This window comes from Lissotriton vulgaris, chromosome 7 (genome assembly GCF_964263255.1).
Source record: "Lissotriton vulgaris chromosome 7, aLisVul1.2, whole genome shotgun sequence".
Taxonomy (NCBI): domain Eukaryota; kingdom Metazoa; phylum Chordata; class Amphibia; order Caudata; family Salamandridae; genus Lissotriton; species Lissotriton vulgaris.
Genome location: NC_141695.1, coordinates 1,539,080,288 through 1,539,105,884, shown reverse-complemented (window position 1 = coordinate 1,539,105,884; position 25,597 = coordinate 1,539,080,288). Strand labels below are relative to the sequence as shown.

At 42.9% G+C, this 25,597-nt stretch overlaps 1 protein-coding gene across 1 annotated transcript in view; it reads right to left on the bottom strand.

The window, feature by feature from the left end:
• The window catches only part of LOC147705955 (bactericidal permeability-increasing protein-like), a 168,549-nt gene that overhangs the window by 32,665 nt on the left and 110,287 nt on the right, over positions 1 to 25,597 (bottom strand). The window contains exons 8-10 of the mRNA XM_086929580.1: positions 17,396 to 17,487; positions 15,123 to 15,299; positions 4,697 to 4,750 (exon numbers count right to left, since the gene is read on the bottom strand). Coding sequence (XP_086785706.1) covers positions 4,697 to 4,750; positions 15,123 to 15,299; positions 17,396 to 17,487 — 323 coding nt within the window. The remainder of the gene's footprint in view (positions 1 to 4,696; positions 4,751 to 15,122; positions 15,300 to 17,395; positions 17,488 to 25,597) is intronic.

Genomic DNA, 25,597 nt, shown 5'->3' with positions numbered 1-25,597 from the left:
CCGTCGGTGGTTTCCTCTAAACTCTTTGCCTGCCTCTTTCCAATTTCTGACCTCGTTTCTGCTGGCTGTAGAACTCTGTGTACTTTAGCACTGCTGACCTGCTAAAGTGCTTGTGATCTCTCCCCTAAACATGGTAATATTGGCTTAATCCCAATTGGCATAATTAATTGATTGGCTGGTATCGCGCTCTAGTAGCCAGGAGGATGCTAGACGGATACTTAAGGGAGGTAAATCTCTTGCTCTTCCTCTACAGCTGGCAGTTGATCTGTGCAAGCGCCTAATGCACCTCAGGAACCGAGCTGCTGCTCGCTTTTAAAATTACCTTGTTTTTCATTTGTTTTAAACTTTAGTTATTATTCCCTGTTTTTAACTAGCGCTTACAGCGACTGGCCCTCACTCGCATTTAACTTTGGGACACTCACCGCTGTTTGGCGGGTCCGCTTCCCGGCGCAGGTCCGTTTTCAGCGCCATCTTGGATGGGGATGGTCCAGCATTAGCGCTGATTGGCTGGTATCGCGCTCTAGTAGCCAGGAGGACGCTAGGCGGATACTTAAGAGAGTCATGCAGACGCGCAGCGGATACGCGCTGCGGGGACGCCAGACTGACGCCGGAGTTACGCCAGAGTTCAGCCCGTCTGCGCCCGTCCGCGCTGAGGACGCGCTGCAGGACGGGCTGGACCCCGGGCTCTCCGGCGCCTATCCTCCCCCTTCACGAGAGAACCTTTACGGTACTCTTCTTTCCCTGAGACCCCACGCACTCTGTTGCCATCATCGGCTTAGTCCTGAAGTTCTGAGTCGGGCCCGTCTATGTCCCTCCTGCAACAGTTCTTTTACTCGTCCTATTCAATCCTGTATCCATGCTATCCCTCTTCAGTCCATCAGCCATATCTCTCAACCCAAACAGGGCTTTTTGGTCAATGCTCGTTCTCTGATTAAACATGGGATCGAATTTCATGACTTTGTCAGTCTGAGGAATCCTGACTGGGTCTTTGTTACAGAGACTTGGGCTTCTGAGTCCGCTGGCCATGATTTGCTCCTGGCCATACCTGAAGGATACACCTTCCTAAGGTTAGACAGAGAACGTTGTAGAGGAGGTGGAATAGCCATTCTTTTTAAATCCACTCTCTCCTGCACAATAAAACCCTTATCAGTCTCTACGGATCCCTTCGAGGCGCTCTATTTTTGTATTACGCACACTCCGGTGAGTTCCTTTTCCGGCATATTACTCTATAGGCCCCCTGGGTCTAGAGCCAACTTCTGCCCAGAACTTTTTAGAATTTTAGAACCTTATTTTGGTAGGCCTCATTTTACCATTCTTGGCGATATCAATTTCCATTTAGAGGATTCTGCTTCAAAAGATACCTCCTCTCTGCTTAATTCCTTGGAGGCATGTGATTTTGTCCAACTCGTTCTCCACCCGACCCACCAGGCGGGGCACACCCTTGACGGGATTTTTTCCAACGATCCCAGACTAGAAGTCGGTCCACCGGTACCAATTACATGGTCTGACCATCTAGCAGTCCCGCTGTCTCTAAACATTCCCTGTCCTGATGCTACGGTTGACATTGGCAAAAAACAAGCTAAAAGGAGCTTCAAAAATTTTACTAAGGAGGCTCTTGCCCCTTTTATTCGTAACATCAGTATTTCAACTAAGCAGAAGGTGGATGAATCGGCTCAGGATCTCACTGATGCTATTATTAGAGCCGCTGATGAACTAGCCCCCCCCTCCCTGAAATCTGCAGCTAGACAGAAGCCATCTGCCCCCTGGTTTTCTGCCGATCTGAGGCTGCTCAGACAAAAATGTAGACAGAAGGAACGTGGCTGGCGCAAATCTTGGGATCAAAAAGATAGAGAAGGCTATAAGAGTCTACTACGGGAGTATAAAAAGAGAGTCATTAAGGAAAAACAGGACTATTTTTCCAACCTTACCTGTTCGTTAACATCCTCCAAAGAACTTTTTAAAATTGTAGACTCTCTTTGCTCTCTTCAGGTTCCTGACCCAGTAGTTGCTTCCCAGGAGCTATGTGATGACATATCAAACTTCTTCTACAAAAAGAGTGACGATATTTACATAGCCCTAAAGTCGCAGAGGAATTTGCTCAGTTCGGAGGATTCCTCGCAAATTACACGACTGGAAGCTTGGAATGAAGACTCCCCTCAGTCCCTTGAACACTTTCCGGCTCTTACGTTAGAAGATCTTAACAGCCTGCTGGATAAAACGAAATCTTCATCCCCCCTTGACCCAGTGCCCCTTAAGGTACTCAAGAACTGCAGAGAGATCATTCTTCCCCCGATGCTTGAGGTAATGAATGGAGCCTTGGAACAGGGCATTTTTCCATCACTTTGGAAGAGAGCCATCGTAAAGCCGCTTCTGAAAAAAGACCACCTTAGACCCTGGAGTGCTGAAGAATTTTAGACCCATCTCTCTACTGCCAGCCCCTGCTAAGATGTTGGAGACCCACCTCAATTTCCATCTCTCAAACTTCCTCGACGCCTCTGGCTTCTTGGATGGGTCCCAACATGGCTTTAGAAAGCTACATAGCACGGAGTCTGCCTTGACGAAAGTCATGGACAACATCCGCAGAAAAGTAGATTTGGGTCTCACCACCGTACTGGTGCTGCTTGATCTTTCAGCAGCTTTCGACACCCTGTCTCCCCTGACTTTAACATCTAGGTTAAGGGAGGCAGGGGTAGTTGGTCCAGCGCTCAGCCTCCTGAGCTCCTTTTTACAACATCGAGAGCAGCGTGTCATGCTAGGTGAATACCTCTCCCCTGCCAAGTCTTTGCAATGTGGGGTGCCACAGGGGTCGGCATTGAGTCCGACCCTGTTCAACATCTACGTGGCCCCCCTTGCAAGACTGGTAAGATCTCAGGGGATGGAGGTAGTGTCGTATGCTGACGACACGCAGATTATGGTATCCCTGACCCACTCTGTTAGTGAAACTGCTTCTAACTTTAGGGCCTGCATGCAACTTGTTGCAGAGTGGATGGTTTCCAACTCCCTAAAGTTGAACGGGGACAAGACAGAGGTCCTGGTCTTTGGCAAGGACCAGGACATATGGTCAGGTGACTGGTGGCCTCCTTCTTTAGGCAGCTGCCCTATACCTACCAAATCTGCTAGAAACCTAGGCGTCATCTTTGACACCCAGCTCTCCATGGAGCTACAGGTTAATAGAACGGTGGCGACCTGTTGGGGTGTCATCAAGACCCTGAAAAGGATCGTGCACTATCTGTCCCCACAGGCGCGGAAACAGGTGGTGATTGCCCTTGTTGGCTCAAGGCTTGATTACTGTAACTCAGTGTACGCCGGGGCCAACAAGGGCTTGCTTCAGCGTTTACAGGTCATACAGAACGCTGCAGCACGGTTTGCTCTCGCTTTGCCCTGGCTGGCATCTATGACCCTAGCGAGGAAGAACCTCCATTGGCTCCCCATTCCTTCAAGGATCACTTTTAAACTCCTTTGCCTTACATATAAGGCTTTAACTGCAGGCTCGGCTGATGCCCTTGGTTCATTACTTATCAGATATGTTCCGAGTAGATGTCTACGATCCAGCGAGCAACACCAACTGGTAATTCCCAGAGCCAAGAAGGCTAGATGGGGGTCCAAAGCTTTCTCCATATTGGCACCTCTGATGTGGAATTCACTCCCCCTTGAAATCAAACTGCTTCCTTCCCTTGACCTCTTTAGGAAGTCACTGAAAACTTGGCTCTTTATTAAGGCATACCAGTAGGCTCTGTTTCTGTCTGCTAACAGCTTTTTATTTGGTTTAGGCGCCTTGACGCCCACTGGGCATAGTTGCGCGTTATAAATAATATTTCATTCATTCATTCATTTACTTATAAGTCCCTAGTAAAGTGCACTACATGTGCCTAGGGCCTGTAATTTAAATTCTACTAGTGGGCCTGCAGCACTCATTGTAATCTACACCTAGTGCTGTTATTTGTGATCCAATATCAGAGGACACCTAATCACCGTTGACATATCTTCATGGACGATCCCATGTCTCTTTGCGCTGCACGTTCTGTGTAGCTTCTGCTACTCATGGAGATATAAAAAATCACTTACATATTGCCCTGAAGAAGCCCCACAGTGAGGCAAAACGTGTCGGCTGTACTATTTTCCCTACCACGTAATGGAATAAAGAGATCAAAATTGAGGAGTTTGCTTTCGTTATCTTTTGGATTTGGACTTGTGTTTGTTATATCTTTTGTGTTTTGTGGTGCACCCTTTCTTCCATATACTAGCCAAATATAAGTAAGCCAATTTGTGCAAATTAAGGGCAGCCAATTCAACAGAAACCATGTAAGGGTTTAAAAAATGGTACTGAGGTGTGGTTAGCAGGCCTCAATGCACTATCAGAGTCGAAAAACAAGCTGCAGCATTCCAAAACCCTGGGGGTGATCATGCAAAGTTATATTTCCCTGCAAGCACCTTAAACCCATTTCTTGTCTTGCATTTGTCTCATACCAGTTTTCACCCATGTGAATTTTGTGAAGGTTTTCTCATTGTAGTGTTACTGTGCACATTAATGACTTATCTAATGTGCATTAAATGTAGTATTCACAAGCATCAATGCGTTGAAATGGCTTTAGGTGAATTGCATTAATACATTTTTATTTGGAACAGAGCAAAGCCATATAACAAGACGGAGAATGAACAAATACACTTATGAAGTAAAGAATTCATTTTCACTTACCTCTGGGATTTCTTCCATATAGTCGGATGTTTTTAGCCACAGAGCTGTGGGGAACTAGATTAAATATGAAGAGAGTAAAATGATTATATGCTACAGAAAATCTGACATAAAGTTTGAATACAGAGATTATCCTTCTAATGGGAGTTATGGATATATGTAGGCTTCAAATATCAACTTACTGTTCCTTTTTGAACAAATACTCAGCTGCCTATCTGTGGCAGATGGCTGTACACATGAGCTTTAGTAGATTGTTTGGAGTTTCAACCTCTTTGAACCTAGTGTCATTTTGTGGATTTTGAGGGCACCGGGCAAGACATATTTTTACAAGGTCCAAATTTGAACTTTATTGACCATTTCCTGCTTCTTCAAGCCTACATGATGCCAAAGATCCTACATTTTATGTTAATCTTTAACAGGGTCCTTTAAAAACATCTGAAATATGTTGTACCCGAGACCCCAAAGATCCATAAGATGACGCTGCATAGAGAGACAGAAATGGAAGTAGAGGTAGGAAATGAGGGAGAGGGGATTAGAAAGATAGATTACATAGACATAGATCAAATAGAGAAAAAGTTCACTCTCTGAGGGGCCCCAAGGAATGTGGAGCCCTAGGCAATTGCCCATGCCTTTAAACATCTGTTTGTATCTCAAATCGCGATTACGAGTTGCACGGTAGTGGCTGGGTTCATACTCTGCACCCGAAAATACCAGTACTGTGCAGTAACACCCAGCCAGGATACTGTGAATGTATCAGCTAATCCCATGAATAATCATGCAGACCCAGTTTTTCTGGGCCAAATTATGATTCCCGCTCCCATTAAAATCTGGCACAATGGTATCTCTCAGGTGATCTGACTAAATAGACCTTAGCAGTTAAAGCCACATGCCTATAAGGATTACTCGGTGATTCAGGAAATTAAGTGTGCTAAGTGGCACCTAGGCCTAAGTGGTCACCTTACATAATTGCTCATTAATATGGTTCTAATTTACAAGTTTGAAGTGCTCAAAGATCTCCATCATCTGACATTTTAATTGTCATGAAAACTTGGGCAAGGCTCAGTACAATGGTGGGAGCTGCATGGAGTCACTTATCTTTCCAGTATTTGGGGGAAATGTATTTGCTCATTATGATATGTAATCATTACTGACTGAGAGCAATAATACTGAACATCTATAGCTGATTTTACTCAACTGAAGGATAAGGAAGTTTATTGTCTTATAGCAATCAATTCTCTTGATTTTTCAGAGACACGCAGGTCGGTTTTCTTGATCCCTGGCACTAGGGACTTAGTCAACGAGCCAACCAAAATCAGAAAAACTGTTGTTCTGCTACTAGTCCACAGACCACTGAGCAACATGTGTGATAGGTAATGATCAATCACATAAGATGTTACACGGTCAATCATTTGAACCTCAAATCCCTTTTCATTAACATATAACCCACTCAGAAACACTAGAACAAAAAGGATACATTTTATATATTTATTTAAAAATGAAATACTTAGTCTAGAGCACATAATAGAGATTTTAACGGGAATGACGAGAAATAGCGTTGCTGCAGCGGTTGTCATAAGCGTAAATAGTAGACTCCACTGTGACATTATTAACTTAATCAATCTATAGAAATCCTACCCTCATTCTGCTAGTGCTCAGTGCTAATCTAACTCTAATAAAAAATAAAATAAAACCTATTTCAAGTTTCAGAGGTGGTACACACTTGCATACCTATCAGAACAATAAAGGTCTATGTTCAATCGAATAGCTAAGTCTGCAATTCTAGTCTCACGAGGCCAGCTGCACTGATAAGTCAGACAGCGATGGCTAAGTGTCTCCTGTCCCAGTGACCTACATAAGGAACAGGAGATATGATTCTGAAAGACCTGTACTTGGTCACCTGGCATGAAGACTACTCCCTGCCCCTCACTTTTGGCGCTAGACTTTTTTAACATAATCTCATTGCTGTTAACATCTCTTAACAGAAACAGTTAACAGAAAGTAGCCAAATAACCTTTCAATATGGTTTGTTCCACAAAACTCTGGGGCTTATTAGCAAGAACCTCATTAAAATTTTCGCCGGCAGGAAACTTCCGCTAAAACAGCGATAATGGGCTTGCTAATATGTGTTATAGAATTCCAATAGATGCCCAGGTTAGATGTCCTGCACGTCTAACCTGGGCTTCTATTGGAAGTCTATAACGCATGTTAGCAAGCCCATTATCGCCGTTTAGCGGCAGTTTCCTGCCGCTATAACAGCGATAATTTTAACGAGGTTCTTGCTAATATGCCCTCCTGTTCTTTTGAATACCACTAAAAAAGAGACACACAGCTACCAACTCTCTAGAATCTTTTAGAAGTCAATAACAAAATAATGTGAAATAAAGCAGTAACTAGTTTAGGTTAAATATTGCAAACATATTCATGCATGCTTGATTATCACTTTGGAGAGCATAATAATATATGCTAAATATGTGTCATATGAATCATATGTATTCAGCATTCTGATTAGTTGACTTGCACAATGTAGCTCGAGCAGGGAAATGCCCAGGGCACACACGAAAAACATCATATTCATAACAGCAGTGAAGGCCAAATGTAGCACATCTTTCCTTTATGTTGTTCATTAGGGAATTCTACTGATTAGTGGAGCTTCACACACTACAGTATTCAATCATTGTCCCTTCCTTTTAATGCACCTCATGAAAAGAAATAAAAACTCAGCCAACCTGACATTTGCAATGTGCATACTTAGAGTATGGGCAGGATGGGATCTCCTAGACAAGAGGCAGGCATGCAAACAGGTCTCTACGCTCTCTATTGGAGAGAGGGCCCTCAGTAGTATTCACATATAGAGAGACCAGAGTCACACTTTGCAGTGTGTTTATCAAGTGCAGATCCCATTGGAGCACTGTGCGGTAAACCAGAAGCAAAGAAAGGTCACACATGGTCCTTTATCCTTCACAATGGGTGACATATATGGTTCATAAGAGACAATATGCAAAAAAAGCCTATGGAAATCAAAAATATGAGGGTACCAGCCTGATCAAGAGGCTTTTGACCAAGACCCATTCCTTCCAGATGGTCACCTTTCATGAAACAATATCCATTTGAGGGGTGGGGGTTGCAAAATGTAGGCAATGTGTGCCTACTGCAGGAGTTCTTAATGATGGGCCAATCCCTTACAAGGCATAGTTCCTCAAACCTACAGCACTCTTAATGATGCTAGAATGGTCCTGTTGCCAGGATCAAAAACTGTTTAGACAGCATGATGCAGTCACCTCCAATATCAGCTCCTAAACCTTGGTGAGGGGATAAAAGAAAAATGTCATTCCCATCCCAAAATCGGTCTTATGCTCGCCGTCTTGACTAATGAAAGGGAAACACTATATTCGGCCTTGCTTCCAGCCGTGTCTCCCTCACACTTTGCACAACACATCAAGTATCAGACACCCTCAGGCACTCATATATACACACACAGACATCTCCCGATGTTGTTGCTATCAACTTACTCAACATCTCACCCAATGAAAGTGCAGCTGATGGTGCAGCTCATAGCTCTACCACCTATAGGCATTAAAGTTATCCATACCCTGACTATGCGTACTAAATGAGCTTTTCCAGATACTCACCAAGTATTTTGTAGACTGGCAGATTAGTTCATGAGTGTTCGAAGAATCTCTTCAGGTAGGCTCTGTCGAAGCATGCATCAATTCTGGTTGCTGGTGGGATATCAGGATAGGTCCCATGTCAGGATATATGCTGGATTGGGGTGGAGTATTGGCTAAGGCTTTTCATGCAGAGTGGTCTGTTTAGGGAGTAGTCTTCACTTGTGGATTGGGAAATATCACTCTGGACATAGAGCAGCAGAAAGTCTGGCCTCTTTCCAAATGACAAGTCAAATCAAAAGAATTTGAGGGCAAGGCTCTGTGAGTGTGTGGCCTGACCTCACAGCCAGGCTAATTGAAAAATAAGGTCAGGGCCCTGCAGGTGCCCTCAACCACCTCTGGCAGCAGAGCATAACTATTAATACAAAGATTGCAAAGCATGCTCAGTGGGACCTGCCCTTTGTCCTTGCTGCCAGAGTAAAAACTGTGATATTTAGGCTATCCTGGATCCTGGCCACTCAGCTAGTGTGAACGCCCAAAGTTTATAAAAGCTCAACTCGATTAAAAGCCGTGGTACTGCCTCCTTGCAAGTAGATTCACTATCACCTCTAGTAATCACATGGGTTACACCACTCATTTGCTGAGGACTGGAGCAACAAGGGCTGCTACTAGAGGTCCCTGTAAAGTGATAAGCCAGATGGTACCTCATAACATTAACCTATGTTGATACACTTTTTTATTTTTGGAAACAATACATTTCTATTTTTTAGAATAACTTAACCATTAGTGACCATGAGTCAACATACAAATATTTGTGGTTGGGACAATCAGAAATAGAAATAAATGGAGCCGTAATATAATCTATTAGATAATGAAAGTTTATGGCTTGAATACACTCTGCACCACATCACTTGTAGATGCAAAAACCCATGTTAAACTATGCCCTCGTTCCACAGATGGGTTAGGGTGGTACAAGAAAAGCGTGACCTGGAATTCGAATACAGAAATATTGCGAAGGTGAGTGTCAATAGGTAAATATAGATTTATTATACCTTTCTTCACATATATTTACCATGCTGGGAACTATATCTTCATAGTAAAACATAAAACTGTAATATCGCGCCTAGAGTGTTAAATTGCAATTGTGTTTTTCCCAATCCCACAGGGATAGATTTATTGCTAATTCCATACTTAACGAAAATTAAAAAATGGTTTGGGACATGTCTAGTTCTGCAAGGAAAGGCAAAGGCAGACACTGCACAATGAGCTCACTGCACATGAATGAAAAGACATGCAGAATTGCCAAAGGTTTGGCGGTGGCCGTTCTGTATGCCCAACACACTTGGACACACCTATGTGCAGCAATTCTTTGCTTTGGCACAGGCCTGAAACATATTACAATAACTATGAATTTGGAAGAAAAAGTACTTAAAGAAGAGAGTTATGTTTATAGACATAGAAAACAACTAATGTTTGTCTAAAAAAAGTTTGTATGTCAGAGTATTATTAGCAAAAATATTTTACAACAGAAATTTTGGATATCATTTACAAAATCACCATACCCTTGGGTGTAGCTTTTCTATTATTAATGCCATGATGCTTAATTTGTGCAGGTGCTTTCAGGTGCTCAGCACCTGCACTTCTTTCACAGGGCCAGGGCTACAATTTCTGAACCTGCAGGTGGGGGTCTCAATATTAATTGTTCAAATTCAAAATAAAAAGATTAACATACATTGCATGGTGACTGGCTAATAAATATTCATTGGCAGGCCGTCATACGCCTGTCCAGTCAGGCATGATTGTGTTTCACCACGTTAGAGATGATGTCATCATGCTGATCACAAATTCAAGAAGTCATCGACAAACTATGGTTTGCATTCTATTCCCCTGGTCTGCTGCACCCTGCCACTGCCTGAGCCCAAACTTCCCATTGGATAATTCTAGCTGGTGGCTGTGTCATGACGGAGTTGAGGCAAGGATGCTGCAAGAGCACATTTGGAACTTGGGAGTGAGGGCTCTTGAGGAACAATAAATGAAAGTAAGTGGGGACTTTCCACTTGTTGCGTAGCCAGAGTAACATATCCGGCAGCCATGCATTGTTGCTATCCTCAATGTGCTCGATGCGGCTGTGGCCCAAAACAACTTTTGTGCGCCATGGCGTCACCTGTAGAATCTGTACGCTGCACCTCAGCATGGTAATTGCTGAGCGTGAGTGAGTCCAGTAGGCACCACAGTCATACTTACAGGCATTGGCAGCATTACTGCTGGGGACAATGCCTGTGCTGTAGCAGACAGGGTCACAGCAAGTTGAGCAGTGGATGTCGATGCCGTCGCCATCCCTGGACCTACTAATTGCAGGCAGCACTAGCAGTAACATGACCTGCTGTACTCAAGCAGCCGCCTGTTCCGCAATAAACCCAGTCATACTACACTGATTAATATATGCAAAAAAGCATTTTCATTTGGTGTACATTTTGTTTTTGCACTCGGTGTAGGTAAGAAAATAAAACACGTCATCTTCCGCTTCTTTAGGAATGACCACAGGAAAACGCAGAGTTCAAAATAGCAGAGACATGTACGGGCTGACAACATAGGTCACAGGCAGCAGCAGTGTTCGAGATGAGAGACAGCAAGAGTAAAGAGGAGAAGAAACAACAAGAGACGAGAGAGATATAACGGAGCAATGTAGAAGAAAAGGAGGAGAGCAAATCAGATACAAAGAGAAAGCAGCCATGATGTGAAGAAGAAAGCATTAAGAAGAGAGAAGATAGAATGAAAGGATGTGGAGAACAGGATAGAGGAAAAAAAGCAGACACATGATAAATTGGAGACACAGCTAATCACTGCTATAGCGTGATAGTAAAGAGCCAAGATCGAGGGGAGAGAGAGCAGAGCATAGATAAAAGTGAAGAGAAAAAAGGGCAGGGCTAAAATGAATAGAGAGCAAATCAAAAATACAGGGTGTGACAAAGATGATAGAAAACAATTAGAGAAGTGAGAGGATAGACTCTTAGAGCAAAGACTTAGGGGACAGACAACAGATCAAGGTTTGAAGATAGAGACTGAGGCCGTGAGAGTGTTGAAAGTGGGACTCACCGGAGGAAGACGTGAGCGGTGGCTTCCTTAGCAAAGTCTTCAGCACCTGCACTTCTTTTTTAACAAATTAAGCAATGATGCAATGAAGGTCATATTTGTGTAAATGTTATCTAGAACGCAATATTTCTGTAATGCGAAATTTTCGTTATGTTTCTGGTAGATGATATTTTGGTTACGGCATTCAGGTACCAAAAAAGAATCAATCTTAACTCGGAAAAAAAATATTTGAAAAGACATTATGATCAAAATCTAAAAACCACTGAGAAGTGCAATCCTAATTCCTCCCACACCCTGCTCAGAGAAAATTGTCATGGACAAGCATCACTCCAATGAATTTCTGGGATAGGGGCAACTTTAGCACATGGCATGGCTAAAGGCCCTATACACAAAATCTGCAGGGACACTCACTATCAATATGGCTGGCCTAGCTACGCTCGGTACACACAGTACAATTGCAAAGGACATAGGCCATACCAAAATCATATTTTAGGTTATCTTGGACGGTGGCACTGATTTCAACCATTTTTCAAACTCAGGGCCAGATTATTAAGGACTTACATTGTTCTTGCCATTACAAGGCAGCACAAGATCTTACATGGGATTTACAAAGCCACGCAATTGGAAATATGCGCCGCCGTGCCTGACTTTTTAAGAATTATAATGCAACACACCAGCTTGTGTTTTGTTACATTATATTTTGTTGTGGTAGGTGTTCCATGAGTGGAACATGGGAGGTCCCATTGCTCCAGCCATGGAATTTAATGTGATCCCCGATTTACCACATATCACAGATAGGCATTACAAGGAGACATATCTTTATTTCTCCTTGTTATCTCCTCTTTCAATGGGTGCTGCATTCTGCAGCACATGTATAAACAATCCTGGTGCAAGGGGGCTTGTGTTAGTGCTAGGCAACCACAATTGCACCAGTGCATAGAGGGAGCTGAACAGTGCCATATGTTTATAAATATGGCACTGTTCACCTCTCTCCCATCGACGCAACACAGAGTGCAGCTTTGTGTGAAAATTTAGTGAGGGTATGAGCAGACAGAACCAAAAAAGTCATAGTTGTCATTATAAAGTGTCAATGACATTTATGGGTAAATCCTTGACAAACGTCATGAAGGTAGCAGGTCTCCCCCTGCTACCTTCATAGATATGGCGGAGGTTCAGAATTTGCCTTTGACTGAAGTGCCTGTAGATGTAGCAAAGGCCTTCGATCAAGTACACTGGGAATATCTCTGGTAAGTTTTAAGTAACTTTGGTTTTCCACATATTATGGTGAGGGCTGTGCAAAAGTTATATACCCTTCCAAGGGCTAGGGTGTTGGTAAACAGAGAATTATCAGACTGTTTGACATCACTAGGGGTATGAGACTGGGTTGTCCCCTGCCACCGCTCCTTTTCAACTTGTATATTGAGCCCCTTGCAAATCAGATTAGAGCAGACCCGCCCATTACTCCTTTTAAGACAGCTGGGTTAGTGGCAATATTGGCTATTTATGCAGATGACTTGATTCTCTACACCATCAACCCACCCACAGGTGGCAATCCCTATCTTGATGGCAAAGGCTCAGAGCTTTGGCAAGTTATCGGGGTATAAGATGAATGTACACAAAACTGAAGTTATGGACTGGAACCAAGACAATGGTAGTAGGGGGGCTAAATCCCAAATGCGATATCTGGATATCTTAATCACACAGAAACTTGATGAAATTCCTAGAGTGAATTGGAAAGATGTGAGGCAGGAGGTAGGGAGGTTGCTGGTGAGATTGGCTAATTTACACCTAATATATATGGTTGAGTGAATCTTATCAAGATGAGTGTCTTCCCCAAAATTACATTCCTCTTCAACTCTATACCTTTAACAGTCAGGAGGGAAGACATAGCCAAGATCCAGGAGAGAATAGGTAGCTTTATATGGGCTTCCAAAGGACCCAGGTAAGCATCTAAAAAACTGAGGTGGAGGGACTGGTTTTACCAGATCTGCTTGTATACTGCCATGCTTTTCATTTTAGGAACTTTCACATGTTAGTAAACAGGCCAGACAGGTCAACAATGGGGCTACTTTGTAAGGCAATGCTAGGTGATGTATGTCAAGGTCAGTGTCATTTCCTGTTTAAATATGGGGACACAAAATATTTTAAGAAGGTGAGGCTGAAGACCTTTAAATCCGCTTCAAGAACATGGATGTACGTTCGAAAGAAGTTGGGAGTACCTTACTATTCGTCTTGGGCACCGATTTAGGACTCCCCGGTTACCCCTGATTGTCTGATTGATCAGCTTAGTCATCCCTTACAATCGGGGGGGGGGGGGGGGATACGCTATTGGGCTGATCTAGGATTGGGATCAAGTTTAGTGAGCTGGGAAGTGTTAACTATTTGTACTAAAGGACAACTGACGAGATTTAAATATTACTAATTACGTTCCTGGTGGGCCACACAAGAGTGGAAAGAAGAGGAGGATGAATCTCGATTAGAACAGGAGAGGAGAATTGGCGCATTACAAAAGGAAGTCTCACTTTGGTACTGGGCCTTTGTGGAGGCAGATGATAAGGTTGAGTCAGAAATTTCTAACCTATGGGTAGAAGAGCTTGGAGAAGGAAATCTAAAGCAAGCTTGGTATGCTTCCTTCTCCATTTTACGAGCAGTGGTGAAACCGTCCTTGCTTAAACAAAATCATCTATTTACAAGATTTCCAGAGTCACATGAAAGGCATATGCTTGCCCAAAGTGTATGCTTTCATTGGCAGAGGACCTGCATATGTTTATGCAGTGCCTGAAGTTTACTCCCAACTGGACGTTAGTATGTAACTTTTTAAGGGAAGTTACTGGCCAACAGATCAAGTTAAGCCCTCAACTTATATTTTGGGGTATATTTAAACAAGGATATGTACAAGCAAACACAGTAACAACAAAAACATTTTTTATGGGATCCTGTTGGGAAGGCGGGAGATATGTAGGCTTTGGAAATATGAAAGTCTCCCCTGCTTTCCTTACTGTCTCAAAAGTATTACCAATACGTGTCAGTTTGATGTTGCATGTGACACTAAAGGTTTGGAGAGGGTCTGGGCTCTGTTTATGGATTGGAGACAGCTCTTAAGCGTGTCCGATGATTAAGCCACATATGCTGGAGGTCCCTGCTCCCCTCTGCCCCAGTTTTTCTGCATGGGAGATGAATGTGGCAACAGCAGTTATCTTTGCATGGATATGCTCATCTTCCTCTTCTTTTATTTACGAGATAAGAGTAACACAAGCAAGAGAATTGGCAAAATGAGGACACCAAAAGTAAAAAATAATAATAAATGAAGGTAGCAGATCTTCCTCTACCCACATCTGCATATCTCCTGCTCATGAAGGCCTCAAACCATTCCTCAAATAAGCTGTCAAAGGAAATGGAAACACATTGTTTTGTTATTTGTCATCCTGGGTGGGCCAGCTATTCTTGCCCATAAAAATGGCACAGTCAAGCTGAAATGGATGGGCTGTTACAAGGATGTATTACAAGTTTTGATTTAAATATTTCTAACACACTGCTAGTAAGAAAATATTTCGTGATATTGATCAACATTTATATTTCATTTGGCTATTTAGTAAAACCACAGCATGTAACACAGGCCAATGCAGCACCATGATTATCCCTGCATCAGATCAGTATACGTAGACATAAATCAAATTTGTAAATTAATTACTTGTATTTAGACTTTGGTATAAAATTATAATGTATCTCACCTCCTTGTTTGTTATTGTCAGCTTTAAGGCATCTGTGGTAAAATATGTGAATCCCACAGAGTTAAAGAAAAATTCAGATAATCCAATTAACAACATGGAGTCATTGTTGCTTGGTAGCTGAATGATGTGAATCGGCAATGGAGACTCAACAGGATTTCCAACAGGACGGACTATCCCCTACAGAGACAGAAGATACCAAGTGAATCCAGCATCCGATTTGGAGAGAGTCTGCTGAGGCACAGGTAATCAACTATACAGTTCTTGTGTTCTAAATCTCCTAAAGTACCATGTGTTTTTCTTATTTTAAGCATGCCATGCACATTTGAGCAGACACTGGGGGACTTTATTGCACCTTAGAAGAAACCAATGTATTCCTTTACTCGTCATTAGGGTTGAATAAAAGTGGCAATGCATGTCCTTGCTTCATTAAGTTGAGTGTTATCCTTTAATCATTGGTTTACCCTTACTCATTAACTTCTGAGAGCCACTGTTGCAGTTTTTCATCTTTTTAATCTCTGCCAGGAGCCAGGTAGAGTCTCAGTGACTACAGCCTACTCAGGTCAATGTTATGTATTTTTCCCACATTCTCCATCAAAATGCTACCATGCTTGTTTAATTCTTCCTTTTTCTGTGTCCCATCTCGTGTTTCTGCTGCCCTGGAGACCTGTCCAGAAACTTCTGGGCATATGTATAAGCCCCTATCACCACTTTTTTTGACGGTCCGGTGTGTAGTGCCATTTCCCATATTTACATGGATGGCACTAAGCCACTTAATGTGGCTTAACGCCACCTTCTAAATATGCCCCTTTCTGCCACAGTCCTCTGCGGCAAAGGGGCATGCTGTGGGCATTTCACCGCAACACCCATTGCTTTTTGACACTGCCCCAGATTTACAAGGTTGAGGCAGCACCAAAAACAGCGCCATTCTGACGCCATGGATTACCAGGCATTAGAATGGCGATATGAGAAACTATTAATTTCTCCTTGTTTTTTGCTCTTTCAATGTGTGCTGTATTCTGCAGCACACCCAGAAAGAACAAATCACCATTAATTATTGTTTATGTGCAGGAAGTTGTCCCTTCCCGTAGAAGAACAATCACCCCTGCAGTGCAGGCACCCTTGCTACATGGTGGCAGGGTGCCCGAGCTGTTGCTAGGCAGATTTTCTTGTGTCAGTGGAAACACAGGGTTGCACCTTATTCTTGTGAATACAGCACATTCCTGCATTTAAAAAATGTCAGAGTGTGGCGTTCCTGAATTTGGCACAGCTCCGCTCTCTGACATTTTTTTGTAAATATGCCCTGCATCTTCCCAATTCCTACTCCTCTGTCATTCACATTCAACATTATTTCCTTTCCTGCTATATTCCCAGTCAGTTGTACTTATAAAAGACAAAATAATGTGTCCCCTTTTTGGCCCATCACGTCTGCCATTGCAGCTATTGGCAATCCAATGTGGTGGGAGTCAAATCCATAACATCTTAGCAGTCCAACAGCTTCAAGATGCATTGCAAAATGAAAAAAAAACAGGATCTCTCTAAAGATACCACTGCTAGTGTACCGTTTCCGCTACATCTCTATGTGTCTTCAGTTCAATGACTCCAGGGTAGTTTGTACCATATTTTGCCTATATTTTAATGGTTTTCAACATATGGGGAGATGAAGCAGCACAACTACTACACTCAAAATATCTCCTGATGCTGCGGCTGATAGTAGCAAAAAGAATTGTGGCCCAAAAATGGAGATCTGACCCCCCACCCACCCCCGCAGACTTGACCTCCTGAAAAATGACATGGATTGGTGCATGGTGGCATAGAGATAGGTCTTTGTAATGAGGAGTTCTCAAAGAAGTTGTAGCATTGGCAAATCTACCAGGAACTATAGCAGGTCTGCAAATGAGTCGGGATGAAAGGCAGGAGCATGCACCAACACTGGGACAGTGGAAAAATGAACTGGCGCTAGCGTGGGGAAAAGATACAGAGATCCCGCCAAACACAAATAAGGGGTTGTGACTTACATACAATGAAGCAGGGCAATTCTGTACAGTCTGAGTTATTGAATGCTATAAAACCAATACAATTTCTTTTCTTTTTTATATTTGACCAATATTTGACTTATTTTGCTTCTGTAAACCTTTACATGTAGATAGCTTTTTCCCCTTCTAGTTTTTGCTGTGTGAAATGTACTTTTGTAGATAAAGCTACATTCTTGTCATTCATCATGCCCACTCATGGGCAACCAACTCAAGAAGAAAAGCAGAACACGTTTTAGTTACCTTTAAAGACAGGTCAATGTGCTGCTTAGCTACTGCTGGAGGCATGACTAGATAGTATTCAGCTTCAGCACGGGCATCAAATTGGGCTTGAACTGCACAGAATTAGAAAACAAATGCCACTAATGAGAGCACAATTCAGAATGCAGTCTTTCACACCTTTTTATAACAATTAAGCTATTTTTTGAAATGCCCTCATCTGAAGGTACATGTTGAAGATAGCTGGGGCCAGATACCATAAAACAAGCTTGAGAAGTGCCATATTAAGGCATGGTCCAGGCCACTGTGTTGTTCTGCCTAGTATCATAAATAGTTCAAGAGTTCACTTAGTGTTTTGTTACCAAAATTGACAGTGGTAAATTGTTGCTTTGCACTTGCCCTTTAATTGAATGTGCTGCTTTTGTCCGGAAACCTAGCAGTATTTGTAAAATTCTGAAAAGGAACTCCAACAAAACAACAAGGAAAGAAAAACAAAATAAGACCCACCAAAACAAAACAGACATACTCAAACACAGCACAGCAACAAAGCAACACAATCCCAACCTAAGCAACAATACAAAACAGTAACATCTAAAACAATAAAACACTGTAATTCAATGGCTAAACAACGCAATAGCATATAAAACAATACAGTACACCACCAATATATCAAACTGCAAGAGAATCACAACCAGTAACACATAACAGTAATACCAAAAAACACAGCAGAATACAAAAGCAACACAAAACAGCAGCACATCACAACAATCAAACATCAATTCAACATAAAACACAACAAATTCTAACACACCTAAAAAACAACAGTTTCACAGATTTTTTAATATCTTCTTGTGTTGTGCCACATTGTTATTTTGCTGATTTATCATGTTGTGTAGGCAAGCTGTTGCATTGTTGTTTCTGTATTCTAAATGTTATTTATTCTTCTGCAGGCTTGTTTTCATACTTGTGTGTTCTGTTGTTTTGTTGGCATGATATACTAATGCCTTATTGTTTAATGTTTGTGTTCCTGTGTTGTTATTTTAGTTTGTTGCTTTGCTGTGTTGCTTTGGTGTTGTAATACTTTGTTGCATTGTGTGTGTATTCTGCTCTGCTATAGTTGCTGCATTGCTCCTGTGCTGCAAGGCTGTTGTTTGATTGAGGTTTTCTTAATGTGGTGTGTTGTGTCCCTGCTTTCTGATGTAGGACTCCTGTATCTTTATACCAAAAGTCAACCCTCAAAGATCTGCAAAGGTGTTCAAATAACAACTTACCACAATTTATATGCTTTTGTTTTGAACCAGTAAAAGATGTTTGAATGACACACTGCTCTGCTTCCCACCGACATATACCACAAAATGTTTTAGAGTTCTGCACCTAGTGCACTACCATTCTTGGTTAACTTCAGTGGCCATTCACATAGCCTCTCTAAACCCAGTCAGCCTAAAATCAGAATCCACCAAATTCAAATTGCCTACATGTGCATCGGGTTCACTAAAAGGTCAAACCAAGTATTGGAAAGGCAGAAGAGCACTTACCAAGACAAGAAAGCCAAGTTGAACAATTTTTTCAATTGAGGTACTGGTGTATCCATACCAATCCAATAGTTTCAGTTCTACCTTCCACAACAGCCTCTTGCAAATTTTGAAAAAGTATAATTCAGAATTTCAAAGCTGCCACCATTTGTAGAGTATTTTAGGAAGCAAAACAATGTGTTAACGGTTTTATTTTTATACAGATCGGCCTATTTACTTTAATTCTGAATGGGAGGGCACTTCAATGTATTCGGACCCTGCCAGTCTTATTTGATCTGAACTTCCTAACGGAATTGTTCTCAGCAAAACACCAGTCTCTGTTTGATCTTTGTCCATCTTCGTTCATCAAAGAAGCAAATTATCGATGATTCTGTTTTATTTGTCACCACACATGATGCCCCTAAAGCAGTGGTAGTTTGTCCGCTTTTGAATAAAACATTTTTGGCTAATTTAGTGGAATTTTTGATAGGCTGTTTATCCTGTTTCATCACACAAAACCTACAGGAAGGATATAGGGGCATATTACCTAGAAGTGCGTTAGAAAACGCACAACACACATTCCCATATCGCCTGCTATTGCCGGATTTTTTTCCTGTGATATCGCGCAATTATCAATGCGCATCACATAGGCGAAATGAAATACGGCGATAGTCGGCGATATGGCACATTAGCGCATGAAAAGAAAACATTGTTTTCATGCGCTAATGTGTGCCTTGATAATATGGTGGGGTAAATTCAGCTTTATGATCCACACCTCCATGTTATCAATGCCCTAACACCGGGTCAGAGCAGGCGTTGGGAGACCTGCGATAAACGAGTTTATCGCAGATCTGCCTCTCCCAACGCCTGCCTTGGTAATAGGGTGTTCCCACCTCCAACCACATTTTACATGTGGTTGGACGTGGGAACACCCACTTTGCATGTCATTAGCGATGTTTGTCGCCGACATGCAAAGTGGGCTTGAGCCAGGCATTAAAATGCCCTTGTGGATAGGGTTCTAGAAGTATCAACGCTTTCTCAGCACTGTGGTAAATATTTGATTTACCGTCCTAATTTCTATGCAGGTAAGTACTTAATCAATAATAACTCAATCGGAAAGAAAGAGGCAGAGTCCGTGGTGTTAGAGTTCTTAGGGGTTTTATTCCTTAAAAAGGAATGGTTCTAGAACTGGATATCATGTTCCTGCAACCACAGGGGTTCAGGAAGGGATAGAGCAATATTTTATTGACAATACATAGCTTATATACTTAAATCATACAGTAGAAACCAATACAGTAGGCGTAACAGCTGAGAGAAGACAAGATAACAGCATCCACGTGTTAGCAATACGTAATCAGAAGGCGTGAACTGGGCGTGAACTAGAGGTGTGTGCTAGAAACGTCATAGGTAGGTGTCACAAGTGGGTGGCACAAAGCAGAAATCTTGTAATGTCAGCAGAAATCTGAGGCTTGGGTGCGCGCGCAGCTGCATGACGTGTGATTGACGTGAAACTGGAGGGTGCAGGGGGACTTGACATTTACACTGGCGGAAAGAGACAGAAGTCTGGCATGTCAGATCAACTCGTACTTCTATCATATCTGATATCTGATGTTTGGGAACCATATTATCTAAACGGAAAAGGTCTCTGGGGCAGAAGCTATTCTTTACTGACTGTGAGTGCGTGTATAAGCGCCTAAGTGTCTACATGAGAATGCGAGGGGCATGGGCCTTCCATGGTAAGAGGGGCTATGAATTACTTGCACGGAGACAGTGAGGCCGGGCCCTTTGCTCTGCAGCTGGGGGGATGTTTACTTAAACTAGTAGGCAGGAATGTATTTTCGAGGAGCGGAACAGATAATTCGAAGGTTGAAGTCAGTCTTGGCAGGCAGCAGGCTGTGCTAAGCGCCGGGAGCCGCACAGAAAGTAAGTCAGAGGTCACGGGTACAGAGACAGCCTGGGCTGAGGCTTTCAGAGTCAGAAGGCAGGGAAAAAGGCTCGATGGCAGAATTCAGGGCCTATTTTGCCAGAGCTGAAAAACGTGTAAAGTACACCACAAAAAGACGTTGGCATAGCATACTTAGTAACGGACTATTCAACCCATTCAGGGTGGGTCTGAAAGAGGACATGTTAATGTTGGACGCAAATGTATTTGCGTCTTCATAGCTGGCACAGGAGGGAAGTTACATGCACTTTAAGCTGGTACATGGAGACGGTGGGGTACACGCTAGGGAACACAACTTGACCATAAAATTTATATTTCCTCATTCCCTCCTTGTTCCCTACGGACCCTTCATGATATATCGATCCTCATGAATCGATCAGTTTGTTCTTGTAACATCATTTGCTCTTCTTTCTTCCTCTCACGTTTTGAGAGAAAACTGGAATGTTCAATGCATGATGTGGCACACAGTCCACAAATCGCTGGCCCACACTGTAGGCACAGGCAGCAACTGAATACTATGACTAGGCCAATGCCTAGGAAGGATAGGATCTTCCATCCCCAAGCAGTTAACGTTGTCCAGAACCAACCGGACCAAGTCCAGGTGCCTGGATTCTGATGTATCAGATTTGCAATTTTATGAAGACGTGTAATAGCTTGGTATACCGTTGGCGCGTTTTCTGGGATGAAAACACAGCAACTTGACCCGATGACCTTACAAGCTCCGCCTCTATCTGCCAAGATGACGTCAATAAGAAGACGATTCTGAAGATCAACAACCCGCATGGCGGACTGCTCCTCTGTTAAGTTACCTAGGGCGGAGGCAGTTTCATTCACTACTGCTTCAAGTGTTCTAGTTAATCTGCGTATTAATTTACTATTTTGGACGGGGCCTGTGAAGAAAAAGAATCCTTTATTGAAATCTGTGTATTGCTCCCATGCCGTTTCAGTGTAGTCGACAATCGGGAGATCTCTTCGGAGTTTATTCTTTACTAGATTTGTATTTCTGTGATAATCAGGAGGGGCTAGAAAAACAGGTGGCAGAAGGAATGCAATGTAACAGGTACCATCCCAATCGGGAGGTAAGCGTATGTATGCGGTATGACCACAAACAAAGTAGGAATGACGAGTAGCTCTAAAGGAAGATTTACCTTGATCACTGAATTCGACCACAGTAGTACAATTACTATGACCTAAGTGTACTGAACCTTTCTTACTGACACATAATTCACCAGTGACTGGTAATACTGACATAGCAGGGAGAACTGGTGCAGCTTCGGATTCGACAGTAAGAATCATAAGGTTAATTGTGTAATTACCTAATCCATATACTTCATTTTCTAGATCAGTTCCTATTCTAGTGGGGAGCCCCTTCTTGTCAGGGTAACAGGCGTTAAGCAGAACTAAGTTCAAGTTTCCCCAAACCCAGCTCCCTTTGAAAACAGCAATATCAGGATCTAAGGAATTAATTATTCTAAACCATGCACCACAGGAGCCATTGTGAGTGAACGGGTACGGAAAGAGGGGCAGAACTCCCTTGTATTTCTGGTAGGGAGGGAGTCGGCCACATATCCAACAGTTTGTAGCATTGTTAGTCTGATGGGAGTGATGTAACATACTAATGAATGTGTTGTTGCGCAGCGCAAGTCTGTAAGAAAGTTCGTGTGGAGGTAATTCACTAAAAGAATGTTCAGCAGTGACATTGTAAGCAGATTGTTCACGCTTGAAAATAGGGTAGTATATAGGAAGCAATATACTCGCAACAATAATCAGAAGACTTAGAAAAAACATAATCAATAATGTCACTATACAGTGACTGCGGAGTGATTTGCAATATGTACGTTTCTTGAGTTGTCTCTCTCTCTCTCTATCTCGATCTAAAGGATACATGTCAGAAACTATTTAACCGATTCACCTAGGGGAGGACTTAAACAATTAAACTGTCTGACTTGCTAGATCGGACTTTCAATCTATACTCCTCTTGGGGAGTTTTCTCTTGTTTCGGAACTTTAAAGTCACTAGGTTCGATACAGTCTTTGGAGGGGGTGGACGAGTCTTTTTCTGGCATTAGTTTGTTACACTTTTTTATATGGCTGGTATGGATCCACCCCTTTCTGCCTTCCACTTTGATGGCGGTCCTCGTTGTAAGAAGGACGGTCTTCGGCTCTTTCCAGCGGGGCTCCAGCGGACTTTTCCTGTCGAAGTTCCTAATCAGGACTAGATCTCCTGGACGGACATCATGCGGCTTTACATCAGTGTTGTCAGGGAAGGCTGCGGCAACCTGTGAACGACATGATTGGAGTGCAGACATCAAGGGGGCAAGGTAATCTGTCAGCATATTACAATCAACATCGGTAATTTTCTTAGGAATGGGCGTCCCCCACATATTCGGTGGTCTGCCAAAGACCACTTCATACGGGGATAGTCCTGATCTCGAATGGGCAACCATTCTCATGTAGAACAGTGCAACTGGCAGGGCGACTATCCAGTCGACCCCTTTCTCTTTACATATTTTACCAAGGCGGGTCTTGAGTGTCTGGTTATGCCTCTCTACAAGGCCAGCGGCTTCGGGATGTCGGACACAATGGAATTTCCACTGATATCCTAGCAGCAGGGAAACCTGTCTCATAAGTTCGGATGAGAATGGCTGTCCGTTATCTGAGTACACGACACGAGGCAAGCCGTACCGTGGGAAGAATTCCCGAACCAGCTGCCTGGCAGTGGTCGGAGCAGTGTAATCTGGGACTGGATATGCTTCGGTCCAACGGGAAAGTGCACAAACAATTACGAGGACATATTTGAATCCTCGACAACGGTCCATCTGGATATAATCCATCTGGAGGACTTCAAAAGGGTGATCGGGAGGATGAAATCCACCTTGCTCTACGGGGACACTTTTTCCTGGATTGAACTGACAACAGATCATGCAAGTAGGCACTTTCTGTTTTGCTGCTGCTCGTAAGTGTTTGTTATACCAGAGATTCTGTAAACTGTCTAACATCGCTTTCTCTCCTAGATGTGCAGGACTATGTACTGTATTGATTATGACTTGAACCATAGAGTCGGGGAGAAACTATGTAGATTTTCCCTTCGTCATCCAACCTTGATCTGTCTGGATCCCTCCTAGTTCGGTCCATTTCTTTATTTCATCTGTAGTAGCATGTGTCTGAATATCGATTACATCTAGTGTGGGATCCCTGACTGTCATACACTGTGTCGGTACTATTGTCTTTGTCACGTCAGTTGTCTGGGTGTGAGTCAGTGCTGTATGTTTTGCTGTCTGGTCTGCCAGGTCGTTACCCTGGGAAACGGAATCTGTAACTTTAGTATGTGCTTTACACTTCATGACGGAAATGCCTGAAGGCAGATGTATTGCTTCTAACAGTGCTTGAATGAGGGGACCGTGTTGAATCTTGGCACCATGAGAGGTCAAGAAACCTCGTTCTTGCCATAACATTCCGAAGTCGTGTACAACTCCGAAAGCATAACGGGAATCAGTGTATATATTAACATTTCTGTTCTTGGCTAGTATACAGGCTCGGGTCAGAGCCATGAGCTCTGCCGCTTGAGCGGACAGTGTATCAATACGATATGTTTCTTTAACTTCAGTTTCAGTGGTCACTGCATACGCGGCCACTAATTCTCCTGTACTTGTTCTCATACATGAACCATCCACGTAAAGTGTCAGGTCTGGATTTGTCAGTGGGACATCTGTTAAGTCTCGTCGGGGCTTTGTTACTGCATTAATGATCTCTATACAGTCATGCAGGGCTGGATCTGTCATAATTGAAGGTAACAATGTTGCGGGGTTTAGAATGCTGCAGCGTCTGATTTCTATGTGTGGCTGGAATAGCGTCAATTCATAACCTGTCAGTCGTGCTATAGTCAAATGTTGAGTCTGAGTTCTGTTTAAAAGAACCTCTACAGAATGTGGAACTTGTACTGTTAATTGATGTCCTAAAACAATTGAGTCGCTCTGTCTGATTGCTAAAGCTGTCGCTGCTACGGACTTCAAGCACGCAGGGAGTGCCTGGGCTACTGAATCCAATGTACTTGAAAAATAAGTGCAAGGCTTATGTGAACCTGCTTGATCTTGAGTGAGGACAGACAACGCTGTACCATCACGTTCTGTAACAAAAAGTGTAAAAGGTTTGCTGTAACATGGTGTCGCTAAAACTGGTGCTTGGCATAAAGCTTTCTTTAATTCTTCAAAGGCTTGTGTGTGTTCCTGAGTCCAAGGGAGGACAGTCGAAGTCGCTGCCTCCTGTGTTGTTAACTGAATGAGTGGTTTAGCTAGAAATGCATACTGAGGAATCCATTGTCTGCAGTACGAGGTGAGGCCTATAAAGGCCCGCACTTCCTTTTGTGTCTGGGGTTGTGGCATATTTACAATTAACTGAATGCGATCGGGAGTGAGCTGTCTCCCCACTTTGGACAGCAAGTGACCCAAGTACACAACTTGCTGAACACAGAATTGTAGCTTCGAAGGAGACACCTTGTGTCCCTTGTCGGCCAGAAAATGTAGAACTGTCAGTGATGCTTGTTCACATTCGGGCTCACTTCGTGCGGTGATGAGCAGATCATCGACGTATTGCAGTAAAGCGGTGTTAACTGGCATTTGAATACAATCGAGTTGTCTTTTCAGTGCTTGACTATAGATGCTGGGGCTTTCTGTGAATCCTTTAGGTGCGCGTGAAAATTTGAAACTTCGTCCATTTAAACTGAATCCGAAAAGGTATTGGCTCTCTGGGTCAATAGGTACACTAAAGAAGGCGT